General features: G+C 68.3%; 1 protein-coding gene across 1 annotated transcript; it reads left to right on the top strand.

Moving 5' to 3' along the window:
• The first annotated feature begins 3,672 nt into the window (after nucleotides 1-3,672).
• IGFBP4 (insulin like growth factor binding protein 4) lies at nucleotides 3,673-12,834 on the top strand. Its single transcript, XM_054224080.1, has 4 exons — nucleotides 3,673-4,094; nucleotides 10,076-10,230; nucleotides 10,373-10,507; nucleotides 10,796-12,834. Exons 1-4 carry the CDS (start codon nucleotides 3,716-3,718, stop codon nucleotides 10,922-10,924), a joined length of 798 nt encoding a protein of 265 aa, XP_054080055.1. The 5' UTR covers nucleotides 3,673-3,715; the 3' UTR covers nucleotides 10,925-12,834.
• Nucleotides 12,835-13,781: the final 947 nt, after the last annotated feature.

Raw genomic sequence — 13,781 nt, 5'->3', positions numbered from 1 at the left:
GCACCAAGAGGATGCAGAGCGTGCGGAGGAGGCGATGGGGGCTGCCGGACCCCATGCCGTTGCCTCGGGGCCAGGCTGCCCAGGACAGGGGTGCTGGGCTCATCCCGCTCTCCTGCGCCGTCTGCTCCTGTGGCCCTGGCACGGCCCCCGCTGTTATCACGGCGGCCCCCGCGCCGCCCGACACGCCCCTCACCCGCCCCGGCACCCACACGCCACGGGACGCATCCGGCGGGGGCTGAGCACCCACGCAGCCGGGTCACCCACCCTCCGTCCTGCCGGCCGGGGGGGCAAGGAGGCAGCCGGGAACCGTGGGAAAGGCAGCCAGGGCCAGGAGGAGCTGCTGGGATCAAGGCGAGGGAGGGCTGGGGAGGAGATGCTGCCTGGAAATGGGGAGTAGAACCAGCGAGGAGGGGAGTGGAGGAAGGGGTTGGCTGAGAGCTGGGGGCATCGGCCGCAGCAAGGGCAGCCGGGCGCTCCCCGGAGTCTGCCCGGCCACCGGTGCCTCGTACCGGGAAGGGACAGAGACCGGCTCACGGGTCGGCTGGGCTGAGCCCTGGGGACACGGCTGCGAGAGCTCAGGAGGTGTCGGGGTCCTGCAGCACGTGTGACATCTGTGCCCTGCAGCGTGTGCAGTCACCGTGTCCCGCAGCGGGGGCAAAGGGCCCTGCGCCTCACCAGCTGCGTCAGGGCCACCCTCGGCGGGGTGTCTCCAGCCGTCTCTGACCGCCGGCCCCGCTTCTGCCCCTGCCTTGCGCTGACCTGCGGCCCCTCCCCACGGCTGGGGCAGCTCCAGACCCCGTGGGGCGAGTGGCAGGGAAGCAGCAGCCAGCCCGGGTCCCCACAGCCGCGGGAACCCCAAAACGCCACCGAGGTTGGAAAAGCGGTGCTGGGCGCCCAAAGAGCCCTGGGGCTGGGGGGTCTGCGCACCGAGCATCCAACACCGTGCACTGAGCACCCACCCTCCTTGGCCGCAGGGCTGTGGCCGGGGCAGGGGGGCAGCACGGCGGTGGGGGGGTGCACTAGCCCAGCCCCTCTCCGTGGCGCGGGATGGTGCTGGGACGGCTGGGGGGACCCGTGCCCGGCCAGAGCTGGGGGACAGCCCCCGGGGCTGCGCAGCGAGAGCATCCCCGTCCTCTGCGCGCCCTGCCCAGCTGCCAGCACTGCCGCCAGCACTGCCGCGCTGCCTCCGCCCGCAGACACAACAGTCTCCCCAGCGGGCGCTCGGCGCGGCCAAGGCCTGATAAGGTGCCGCGGCCCCATCGGGGCTGGGCACCTGTTTGGGTTTGGACCCCGCTTGGACGCTGTGTCAAGGCTGGCGCCTCTGGCCCGAGTCACGGCCACCGCGCAGCAGTGCCAGACAGGGCAGGGGCTCTGGGGCAGTACCGGGTGATGATGCCTTGCAGGGCCCCTCTACAGGCTGGGAGGGGAGAAGGGGGGCTGGGGATCACGGGGGACACAGACTCTGCCTGCCCACCCCAAGTCCTACCTGCCTGCCCGTGTCCTGCCTGCACGCTCAGTGCTGCCCAGCTTGCCGGCATGGCAGAGAAAATATGGTCCCAGTAGCCCCCGCATTCGAGCCTCAAAATGCCAGTTTAAGTGCTAGATGTGCTCACCTGTGAGATGAGTTTGGGGTTCTCAGCCCGGGCCCTGCATTTCAGGCTGGCTCTGCTCCTCTTGAAGGGACTGCGATGTGCTGAACCCTTTTCATGCACGACCAGGCTGCAAGCACGCTGGGGAGATGGCTTTTTGTCCGCTTGCTGCTCCCCACCTTCCTCCCTCTTGCCCGTTCAATCAGGGCAGATGAAACAAGTGACATCCAGTACCGCACCCACACGGGACCCTGCGCCTGCTCCTGTCCCTCTGTGCTGCATAAAGTTCCTGGGCACAACCAGAGCTGGGCACCAGCACGACCCCCCTGACGTCTCTGTCACAGAGCAGCATGCCGAGCCCTGCCGCCGGGGTTTGGCGCCAGGCCTGCCCCACAGCGAGCAGAACTGGGGCAGGAGCTGCAGGAGCTGCTGCCCTGGGGCAGGATCCCCCCGGGGCAGCCCAGGTGAGTTGCATCCCCTTGCCTCTTGTGGCCCCTTTGAAGCTTTGGCCACCCACAGGAGGCTGCCCCACGTCCTCCCCACTGCACTGAGCCCCACACCACGGCCCTTCAGTGGAGCCCAGGAGCTGTCAATGTCCAAGTATTTAACCACCTTTAATTGCCATGTACATGGTGCAGAGCACAGTCACAAACCCCAGTGGCTCCCGCTGCTCAGCCAAGTCCTCGGGATGTGGCTGTTCCCTGCAGGTTGTGCTCACCCCGCGGTGCCGCAGGGACTGGGCTGGCTCCCCGTGTCCCACAGGGTGAAGGTCACCTTCCTCATGGGCTGCACCATGTTGGTGGCGGAGGTGGTTGTGGTCATCTCATCTGTCTTTGTACAGCACAGGGTGGCGGTTTATCCGGCGTTGACCAGGGCCAGCACGGTGACGCAGCCAGCACCCAGATGCTGCTGTGCTGCTGTGTCCCTGGGCATGTGTGACAAAGCTCCCTGCTGCGCCCAGCTGCTCCTTGTCCCACGGCATGAGTTCAGCCAGTCTCTGCCTTACCGCAGCGGATCCTGTCCCTGGGACAGGAGAGGGGCTCTCTGTCCCCTTGCCACCCCCCGCAGCGAGCTGGGCACATGGGGGACAGCCCGTGCAAGGCCAGCCCGGGCGCTGTGGCATCTCCGGGTTCTGCTTGTGCCGGAGCTCACCCCACCCCGGGCGGTGTCCAGGACCCCCTGCCACATCCAGGCGGGTCCCCCGGCTGTCCCGAGCCCGGCGATGGCTGAGATGCCCCTGGGTGCGGCTCGCGGGCCACCAGACCCCCGGGTGATGCTCGGAGGACCCGTCCCCCCCGCGCACAGGGTCTGGTCCCTGCCGTCTCCCGGCTCTCCCTGCCGCCTGCCCGGGCGCTGCGGGGACCGGCGGGGCCGGAGCCGCGGGGAGGGATGCTCGGGCTCCCCGCCCGCCCGCCTCCCGATTTCCTAAATAGCCACTAGGTGCCGGCAGCTTTCAACTTATCACGGGCCTCTGCGGGGCCGGGGGGGCGCGGGGAGCCGGGGGGCGCGGGGCCGGGGGTGCGCGGGGAGCCGGCGGTGCCCCCCCGGGGGTCGCTGGCAGGCGGGGGCTGAGCTGCCCGCGGTGCCGTGCTGCCGCCAGCGCTTTTGCTCCCGCCGGGGACCCCCGCGCCCGGGGCCCGAAGCTCCCCCCGGGTTTTCCCACGCTGGGGATCTTGGGCACAAGCCTCCGCGGTGCAGCCCCGTGTGGTGTCCGTCCCTCCCCTCCCAGTTCATCCCAGTCGCTCTCCGGACGGGGCGGGCGGCGACGGGCAGGGTGTCGGGGCGGCTGCCGGGGGCAGCGGGGCTGCGAGGGGGCGGCGGGTGGTCTGCGGGGGGATCTCGGGGGACGCGGATCTCCGGGCTGCCCGGCGCCGGACCTGCCCCGCCGGCGGCCCCGGTGCCGAAGCCGCCCTCCCCGGTGCCGAAGCCGCCGCCGTCGGGCGGGGAGCGTCTCTCCCCGGTGGCTTCCCGGTGGCGGCGGGGGCGGCCCCGCCGGTGGCCCCGGTGCCGGCGGCGGGAGGTGTGGCCAGGGGCCGCATAAAGCCTCCGCCGCCGCCGCCCCGCGCCCGCCGCCAGCCCAGCGCCGCCAGCAGCGGGCCGGAGCGCGGGCGCGGAGCGGGGCCGCCATGCGGGGGGCGGCCGGGCGCGCTCTGCCGCTGCTGCCGCCGTTGCTGCTGCTGCTGCTGCTGCTGGCGGCGGCGGCGGGGCCGGCGGGCGGCGAGGAGGCGATCCAGTGCCCGCCGTGCTCGGAGGAGCGGCTGGCCCGCTGCAAGGCTCCGCAGGGCTGCGCGGAGCTGGTGCGGGAACCCGGCTGCGGCTGCTGCGCGACCTGCGCCCTCGGCCGCGGAACCGCCTGCGGGGTCTACACCGCCCGCTGCGGCGCGGGGCTGCGCTGCTACCCCCCCCGCGGCGTGCCCCGGCCCCTGCACACCCTCATGCACGGCCAGGGCATCTGCACCGACCTGGCCGACGTCGAGGCCATCCAGGAGAGCCTCCAGCCCCCAGGTAAGGGCGGCAGAGGGGTGAGGGGTGGGTGCCGGCTTGCCAGCGGTGGCCCTGAGCAGCCCCTGATTGTGCCAACCCGCTGGTCGCTCACTTGGCAAGAGTTGGGGAGCGGGGCGGGGGGCTCAGCAGGGACAGATTGGGGATGGGGATGCAGGGAGTGCATCCCAGGGAGGGAGCAGCGCTGAGCTCCCACAGCCGGGTCACATTTGTGCCATCCTTACCCACCACTGGCACAGCAGTGCCGCAGCCGGCAGCTCTGTGCATGCTAGAGTGGGTGCTTCACAGGGACTCGTCACCCGCCGTGCCCTGGCCGCAGAGTGCCCTTGGACGGCACGGCAGCCGCGGTCCCGCGGGGACAGGTCCCAGCTGCTGGAGAAGCTCCTGTTTCACGGTGACCCCTGCACTGCTCCTTCCCTGGGATGCTGCCGGCAGCTCTGCCTGCGCTGCCAGGAGGGAACAGGAAAGAGGTCTCGGGGCACCTGCTTCCCTCGCAGGCAGGTCAGGCTGGGCTCTGTGCTGAGGCTCTGCCATGAGCTGTGTCCTTCCTGCGGCCGGGCAGGACGGGGGGTGTGGGCAGCTGGTAGGGCCAGGCTGGAGAAACCCACTGCCTGCGGGCTCTGCCTGCGCCTGTCTGCCCCAAGACACTCTTGGAGGTGTTGGTCGTGGCCCCCCCCCCACCCCTGTGGGTGCTCGGGCAGGGTCTGGGGGCCAGGAGTGGAGCTGGAGGTGGGAGCCCAGCCCCGGAGCTGCGCAGGTCGTGCTGTGACTTTAACAGTGGGAATGGAGCCGCTCCTGGGGGCTGAGCGTGGAGAGCTGGCCCGTGGGGCTGGCCGGGTCGGTGGGTCTGGATGCCACACTTCCCCCCCTTCCCCATCCTGCAGACTGTGATGGGGACCATGTGCCCTGGAGATGGGGAGCGGCATCCCACCACGGGATGGTCCACGAGCCGGCTTGGCCCTGTGTCCCCACATGGGGTCACCCGACGCTCCCCGAGAGGCAGAAGGGGCTGGAGCAGTGTCCGTCCCTGTCCGCCCCGAGGGCTGGGTCCAGGCTCCATTCCCTCCTCGTGTCGCTGGTCTGTGACAGCTCCGCCGTGTCCCCATGGTGAGGAGCACCCTTTGCAGGTGGGTCCCTCCAGCCGCCTCTCTCCAGGGACAGGAGTTTGCCATGACTGCTTGGCATGGGGTCCGCTGTGGAGACCCCCTGCCCTGCCTGTCCTCATTCCACATCCTGCAGGAGCTGTCTGGGCTCCCTGGCCCGGGGCTGCGTCGCGCTGCCAAGGCCTGTTGGTTTTGGCTGTGCCCCGTGTAACGCAGCATTTTTTCCCAGAGCCTTTAGGAAACAGACTTGCAGTTTTTTCCCTTCCTTCCCGCGGTGTTTTGGCCTTGCTGGGGACGGGTGGGTGGCCGTGGGAGCCGGGCTCTTGCCCGCTGGGCACTGCGCCTGCCAGCAGCGTCGCAGGTGGCAGAATGGGGAGCGGGCAGTGGCGAGCCCCTTCTCCTGGGACAGCCCGGCAGGACACGGGCAGGACACCCTGCAGCACGTTGCTCGGTGCAGCCCCGGTAGGAAGGTCCCGATGGGACATCCCAGCTGCGGGTCCCTGTCCCACTCTGGCAGCCCGGAGCCAGCGTGGGGCTGGGGGCTGCAGGCTCCATCGCTCCCACCGCAGCCCTGCCTGGCACAGCGAGGGCACCCTGGCACGGCCGGTGCATCCGACGGGTCCCCTCTGGGTAGGCAGAAGGGAGTTAAATGCCGATTTAGAGGCAGGGGCGTATGGAGCAGGTGCCCCCTGGCTGCACCTGCGTCCCCCGGTGCTGAGCGGGTGCCGGGCGAGCGGAGGCTGCAGCGGGCAGGCGGCTGGGAAGCGGTTAACGCGCAGCTCGTACAGTAAACACTTTGTCTGGGGGCTCGGCCCGGGGGGCTCCGCATTCCAGGGAAGAGGCTGGGATCGAGGGGGCTGGGCTGAGGCTGGGCTTTCTGAGGGGCTGGGCGATGGCTCCCTGCTCCATCGCCAGGAAAGAGCCTCTCCGCTTGCCCAGGATCGTGGAACCCATGGGGTGGGACTTTCTAGGAAGCGAGGTGGCTGCTCTCCTGACTCGAGACCTTCTCCCATGGCTGCGGGTCTGGGGACCTTTTGTGGGACCCCGCTCCCTGCGTCCCGCTCCCAGCCCTGCCGGCTCCCGGGGCATCCTGCTGCTCGGCCGGATCCCTGCGACGGGGCCGGACCTGGGAGTTCCCAGCTGCGGCTTTTGGGCACAGCCTGGGGGAGGCGATGGCTGAACCTGTGTGTGGCAGCCAGGAAGAGGTGAGGACGTTTTTCCTCAGCACACGACGAGTGATTTAATGCTGGGTAAATAATTATGTCTGGGTGCATCCCGTGTGGTTGCTGTAAGCAGTGGCTGGGACGGATCCTGTTCCCTTCCCGTGTTCCGTGACCAGGAGGATGGCAGTGGCCAGGCCCCAGCTGGGTGGTGCACGGGCAGCGAGGACAGGCTGGGCTCAGCTCCTGGCGACGTCCACCCCATCTTCATCCGTCACTGCCCCTTTCCACCCGGTCGGGGGGCCAGGCGAGGCTGTTGCCCTGTCCCCACTGTGCCTCGGGATGAGGTCTGGCCTTTGCCCATGCTTGGGTTTCTCCCAGCTGGGTGTTGCTCCCGGCGAGGCTCTGGTCCCTATGGGGAACAATCTGCATCCCTCACACCCCCTCCTGCATCCCAACCTCTCCTCCACCGGGCTCACGTCGGGCGCCGAGCCGGGAGGCCGCAAATGTGCTTGGCTGTGTTGGAGCACGGCAGGGCTCAGCAGCATGTCCCTGCGGGATGGGGACGGGCCAGGCTTCCCAGCCAGCGTTCCCAGCCAAGGGACAGTAGGTGCCTGGTGCCTGCGCCCCAGCCACCCCCATGCCCTGGCTCCCTGCGCTCCGCCGGACGAGCACAGACTTCCCCGCGCTGGTGCCTGCCAAGTCGAGAGCCCCGGCAGCCAAGAGAGCCAGCGCTGCGCCACGGCCCTGCCAGGACCACCCGCAGGCAGCACCGGGGGTGCCAGACGGGGAAGCGGAGGGTGCTGGGACTCACCGCGGCTCATGTGCCGTGATGGCCGCAGGCACGTGGATGTGGCCCCTCTGGCCCGTGGTGCACGTGGGGTCCTTTGCGCCTGGGCTGGTGGAGTAGTGGGGAGCGGGGCTGGAGCTGCGGGGGCCCCTGGCACTTGTCCCTCTCCCATGGACACACACGCAGTCCCGGGGCTTCGCTCCCTGCCCCAGGCTCTCCTCCCACGGGAGCCGCGCGGTGGAGCCCGGAGCCCTTCGCTGCTCCCTCGGGCTCAGCGCGGTGAATCGCAAGTTCAGCACGTGACCAACCTCATTTGCAGCTCCCGTTAATTGAAGGCGATGCTGAATGACTCGTTTGTGTCTCCCGTCCGCGGGCCGAGCGATAGGCCGGGCAGAAATCCTCCTGCTGCCGGGATGGGGTGGCCGGTCTGCGCAGCCGGCGAGGGCAGCACCCGTTCCCGTCCCCTTGGCACCTGCTTCCATCCCAAACCGAGCAGAGGGGCTTCCCCCAGCCCTTGGCTGAGCAGAACCCCCCCCTCTGCTCTGCCTGTCCTCCCCTGCTGCTCCGAGACCTCTCTCTGCCCACACAGAGACCGTGACCGGCAGCAGCAGGGGGGTGGTGGCCAGTGCGTGGGCTGCCCTGGGTGGCCACGGCTGCCAGGTGGAGCGGGACACGGGGGAGAGTTGTGGGGAGGCTCAGGGACACCCCGTAGGCACCGGCACTGCCGGGCTGGCATCCAGATGGTGCTTCCCTAGGGATGCACAGGGACCAGTGCGGGGGGTTGGTGGGTCGGGGGCCTCCGGGTGCCACAGAAGTAGTTTTTCCCATGTCTTTGTGCGTGAGCGCGAGGAGTTTCCGCGTCCAGCTGGGGCAGGAGCATTGCCAAGGGGGGGCGAGAGGCTCCTCGAGCTGCCGCACGTCGCTCAGCGGGTGGGAGAATCACCCCGAGGAGTGCAGCGATCCCCGCAGCGGGGAGGGACCCTGGGGCTGGTGTGCGAGTCGGGGGGCAGCTCAGCCCCAAATGTCGGGGGACCGTGGGTCCCAGAGCTCTGTCCCCAGAGCCGGGTGCCGGGTGAGAGCTGCCTGGCTGCCCAGAGGCACCGACGTTTCATGTGACCTTATGAAAATGTTACTGGCATCTGGTTTTATTTAAGCTGAGAGATTTGACGCTCTGAAGGGGGCTGGGAGGGGGAGGAGGGGGGGTTTGTCCAAGCCGGGGCTGGGTGAGGGCTTCCCCCGGGGCAGAGCAGGCAGCGGCCGGTGCCTCCACGGAGATGCCGGGACTTCGGCATGTGGTCCCCGCCAGTGCCAAACCTCCCGCCTGCCTCTTCCTCGCGTCTCTCCCCAAGAAGGTGCAGGGGGGAGGCAGGGGAGGGAGGGAGCACCCCCTGCCCAAGCCCCCCAGGACCCCCCTGCTGGGCTCTGCCGCAGGCGCCCGCGTTGCGCCACGGCCCCGTGGTTGGTGCCACCGGGGGCTGGCGCGCGCCAGGGCTGGCACTGCTCTGCACGGGGTCCTGGCGACTTTGGGTTTGTGTTTCAAATTTCAAGGGCATGAGCCCATTTCCTGGAAAAAACCTGACAGATTAAACAAAAAGCAAATAACACGAACGAAGGAGAAGGATTTGATCTGGGCTCCGCTGTGAACTTTAGCCAGGCGGCTGGGAGCCGGTCCAGGAACCCTCCGCTGCAGGGGAGCCGCCGCGCGAGGTGCTGATGGGAGACCAGGGCCGGGATCCCAGGGGGATGCGGTGGGCAGGAGGCTGCGGCTCCGACCCCGCTGCCTGCTGCTGCCTGCTGCTGCCTGCCCGCGGGAAGGGCTGGGGCCGGGCATCACCCTGGCAGCCTCCGTCCCTGGTGCTGTGAGCCCCTGGGTGCTTCCACCCGTGCTGCACCGTGACGGCCCCCCCCGCCTGCTTTGGGAAGGTTTTTCCCGTTGCTGGCTGCAATATTGATTAATATAAGCCCAACCCTGGGGTAAACTCGGGCAGGGAGCCCTGGCCGCTCTCCTCTCACAGCCCAGGCGGGCCGGGAGTCAAAACGCTGCTCGGGCCGTGCCTGACGTGGCTCCGAGCGCAGGTGGGACCCCGGCTCCTCGGGGCGTCCCCCCTCCACAGAGCGTTAATGGGCCCCAAACCGGAGGGACTGGCAGCTTTTTAAAAAATCGCGACGAGAGCTCGGGTCTCATGACGCTCCGTCCAGCTGCCAACATCTGGGATCGCAGTTTGGCTGCGCTCCTGGCGCAGGCGAGGATGCCAAGCGCCGCCTTTCAGGATTGGCCCCGCGGGAGATTAACTTTCATATTCCAGGAATTTCTTCTTTCATGTCTTTGCGGGGGCTGTGCCCCGTGGCAGAGCACGGCTCCGCTCCCGGCCACAGCGCCTGGTGCCGTCCCGGGCCTGGCGGGTGCTCAGCACCGCCCTGGTGCAGGTCCGGTGTCCCCATTCCCACTGCAGCTCCTCTGAGGCACCTTTCTGGGGGCACCAGGGTCTTGCTGGGGCTCCCTGGCTGTGGGCAAGCACCCGGCGCCTGGTGGCACGTGGCTGGCCGGGGCACAGCCTGACCCTCGTGCCGCACAGCGTGCTGGAGCAACTGCCCGGCGCTCTCGCGGCATGCATTTGCAACCCTACAATAACAGACACATGGCAACAAGCCCGTGAATCGTGGCTAATGAGTCGTAAAAACTCCCAGGAGCCTTTCCCAGGGCTGCAAGAAGAGCTGGGCCCAGCTGAGCTCCCAGGTGGCAGGGGCAGGAGGGGACCCAGGGCTGGGGGTGACGCCTGTGGGGACCTGGGAGGGCGGCGTGGGGTCCGGCAGCACCGGCTGCACATTGCGGCTGGGGGTGCAAGTTGCTCTGCGGAGGAGCCGCGGGGGCATCTCCATCCCTGGGGCTGCCCCGTGGCGCTGAGCCCCCTCCGGTCTGTGTCCTTGCAGAGAAGGAGGAGATCGACCACCCCAACAACAGCTTCAACCCCTGCAGCATCCACGACCGCAAGTGCCTGCAGAAGCAGCAGGCGAAGCGGGTCAACAACGGCAACAAGATGCGCAACAGCGGGAGCCCGTACCACCGCGAGGAGACGCGGCCCATAGTGAGCACCGCGGGGCATGGGGAGGGCAGGATGGGCGCTGGCTGCCCCTGGGCCGTGCTCCAGGGTCGGGGTGCTGGGGTGGGGGGGCACTGCCGGCCCCGCTGCCGGCTCAGCTCCCCTCTCCCCCCCCCAATTCCCGCAGGCGCAGGGCTCGTGCCAGAGCGAGCTGCACCGGGCGCTGGAGAGGCTGGCGGCCTCGCAGACCCGCACGCACGAGGACCTGTACGTCATCCCCATCCCCAACTGCGACCGCAACGGCAACTTCCACCCCAAGCAGGTAGGACAGGCTCTCGCCCGTCACGGGGCGCCGGGGGGGGGGCCGCTCGCGTTGGGAGGGGGACACGGATGGATGGGCCAGTGCCGGGGCAAGGCAGAGCCCACCCGCGGCTCCTGCCTTCGGTGGGGATCCCCCTTCGGGTGTTGCGGGGCCCTTTGCAAAAGCCCCGGGGTGGGATGAGGGTGGCAAAGCCCCCGCGAAAGCTCCCGGTTGCCGTTAACGGGCAGCCCGCAGGAATGGGACCGTGGGGGCCAGGCCGGGCGCCCCTCACCCAGCCTGTCCCCTCAGTGTCACCCGGCGCTGGACGGGCAGCGGGGCAAGTGCTGGTGCGTGGACCGCAAGACGGGGGTGAAGCTGCCGGGCTTCCTGGAGCTGAAGGGGGACTTGGACTGTCACCAGCTGGCGGACAGCATGTGAGCACGACCGCGGCAGCCCCGCGCCGTGCCGCGGCCAGGACAGCCACCGGGGCTGCGTAGGAGAGGAAGAGAGGGGACACGACTGCCGAGCAGCTCCCCGATGGCAGGGGACCCCAAAACACGCCTCGGATCGCCGCCATGCTCTGCGCCACGGGCTGCCCACGGCACGGGACACGGCACCGCGACCTGTGCCATGACCACTAGCCGCCACCGCTGAGGGGTCCCCAGCATGTGCCGGCGGCACCTCCATCCCGCACAGACGCTTGCGTGGACAGACGCTGCCCTGGGAATGGCGTCGGGCGGCCGGGGTGCAGCGGGTGGAGAGCACCCGCCATGTGCTGCTGCCGCCCCTCGGTGCTGCTCCCGCAGCCGCCGCTGCCCCGTGGTGCCCCCCCTGGTTTTCACCCCGGCCCCTCCGTGCTGCTGCACGGCCGGGGGACCCGGAGCGTGGCGGAGGCTCCGCTGCTGCCCCGTCCACCCCAGACCTCTGCGTGTGGTGGCAGAAGCGCCTCACCCTGCCGTGCCACGGCTGCCCGGGCAAGGATTGGGGGAGCCCCTGCAACGGCGGGGGGGCCCAGAGAGACACCCCCCCGCCCCGCCACTGCCTGCCTGGGGCCCTCCCTGGCTCCGTCTCGCCCAAAGGGTGCGCGCGCGATGGGCGTCGCGGCCGCACCGAGCAATAGGAGACCGTCCCCCTCCCCGCTGCAGCCCCCAGCCCCACGGCCCGGGAACACCTGCCCCCCAGCCCAGCCCCATCCCGCTCCCTGTGCGGGGACGAAGCCGGCGGCCGCAGCGTTTTGCTCCTGCCCATCCTGGGTTGGGCCCCCCCGCCCCCGGGTGCATCGTGTCCCCACAAGCGCGGGGTCCACGGGGAGGGCTGGGGGCAGAGGGCTGCCGAAGAAACACCTCCCAGCAGGAAGGGCTTCTTTAGTTGTTTTTTTTTTGTTTTTTTTGTTTTTTTTCTTCTTCCCCAAAGATTTTTAATATTTAAAAAATGTCATTGGTGGGATGTTAAACGCCCCCCGTGTGGCCCCTGGGGCTGAAATCCTCCATCGCTGTGGAACGGGGCACCGCTGGCGATGGTTTCTGTCGTCTCTTCTTCCAACTTGGCCAACGTGACAAAACCGGGACGAATCTCTGGAACGTCTCAGTGACGGGATCTGCGGATTTCGCCAGCGCAAAGTTCTCAGATGAGAAATTGTCACTATTTTTGTAGCTATTTTTTTTTTTTCTTCTTTCTCTTTGAAACCCTTCTGTGGGAGCCAGCTGGGCTGGAAATTTTTCACCTAAATGTCTTCTAGGTGAGAAATGGCCGTGCTGGCTGCCATGGCAAGTGTGCCAAAGACGATTTTGCCGTTCCCGCCCTGACCCACCCCCTGTCTCTGGTTGGTTTTCCGTGTGGTTTTGGCCCGGCCACGCCGGCGGGTGCCACGGCCCCCGATGGGAATGAAATGTTTCAGTTTTAGTGAAACACCCTTTTTTTCCCCCCCTCCCCGTTCCCCAGCGGCGCCGCGGGGGGTGCAGGGCGTAGTGGGTCCGGCTCGGCCACCCGGACCCCCGCAGGCGGCTGGGGTGGCGCCGGCAGAGCCACGGAGCCTCTCCCGGTTTTGGGGTGGCCGGGAATGCCGGCGCTCGCTGGGGCACGTTTCGTGTCCAGCTGAGAGGGCTCCAGTGTTTCGTATCGTCTCTCCTGTAGTTTAAGGCTGTATTTACACACGATCATATACCAGCGTAAGGCTCCCCGACCCCACGCCGACGTGATTTCTCTCAGTTCCTCCTGGGCCAAGCCCGTCCCTTCGGACTCCCGTGTAGCACCGACTCTCTTTCACAGTAAACTTGAAGCTTTGTATCGTCAAAAAGAAAAAAAAAAAAAACAACAAAAAAACAAAAAACAAAAAGGTAATTACCGTATTTAATTTTCCCCGTGTTTCTGTCGCGTGTATTTTGTCGTCGCATTGCTTTAAAGAAAAGGAGAGGGGGGGTCTGCGGGGATCCCACCTGGCTGGGCGCTGCGTTCCTGCGGCGCCGGCGTGTGCCGTATGGAAACGCTCCCCTTCGGAAGGAGCCCAGTTAAACCAGAAACCGCCCGTGACCTCAGCCCCCTGTCCCCCCCCTCCCCGAGCTCCCCCGGGTGCCGCTCGGCGCAGGCTGGTCCCTGGGCTGCTCCTCACCCCCCGCCGGGCGTGGACCCCCCCCTTTGGCCACCTCCAAAGGCACCTGCTTGCCCCGTGCCAGGGGCCGCAGGCACGGCCGGCTGCGGAGCAGGGGAAGGGAGGCCGGGGTGGGGGGAGCTGGGGAGGGCTGGATCGCAGCCGCTTGGAAGTGGAAAAAATGCCTGAGCTGAGAGTGTCTGGTTTGTAGATCCCGGGACTGGGCTGCGGGAGCGGGGCCAGACCCTGCCTGCGCTCGGCAGCATCCCCAGCTGGGCTGGGGCCGGCGCCGGGCATCCCACCGGGGTGGGGACAGGCTCTGCTGCGCCGTCCCTGCTTGGGGACAGGGTCCCCTCAGCCTGGGGGACACCGTGCTGGGTTTGGGGTATAGTAGCCCTGAAAACCCAGGCACCCACGAAGCCTCAGGAGGAGCTGCGCCGAGCGGGGATGGGGCAGGAGCGAAAGATTTTGTGCCTCCTCATGAGTCCCAGCTCTGCCTCCGCTTGGTGACACTGTGAGGACAGGGAGGATCATCACGGTCGGCCCCGCACAGCGGCACGGAGCAGTGGCGGGGCCTGGGGACGGCACCAGGCTGGGATGAGGCACTGGGTGGGCTTCAAGGTTCAGGGGAGGACGGGGACAGGCACCGGCATGTGCCAGGGTGATGTGCTAGTGGCCAGGGGCCACTGCCGGCATCGCAGAGCTGCA

The sequence above is a fragment of the Rissa tridactyla genome, chromosome 19 (assembly GCF_028500815.1).
Source record: "Rissa tridactyla isolate bRisTri1 chromosome 19, bRisTri1.patW.cur.20221130, whole genome shotgun sequence".
Classification (NCBI taxonomy): domain Eukaryota; kingdom Metazoa; phylum Chordata; class Aves; order Charadriiformes; family Laridae; genus Rissa; species Rissa tridactyla.
This window is presented reverse-complemented; position numbering and strand designations above follow the sequence as displayed.

Coding starts and splice junctions, on each gene's coding strand:
- IGFBP4 (XM_054224080.1), top strand. CDS start 3,716: ATGCGGGGGGCGGCCGGGCGCGCTCTGCCGCTGCTGCCGCCGTTGCTG. Junction 10,231..10,372: donor GCGAGGAGACGCGGCCCATA/GTGAGCACCGCG, acceptor CAATTCCCGCAG/GCGCAGGGCTCGTGCCAGAG. Junction 10,508..10,795: donor GCAACTTCCACCCCAAGCAG/GTAGGACAGGCT, acceptor CTGTCCCCTCAG/TGTCACCCGGCGCTGGACGG.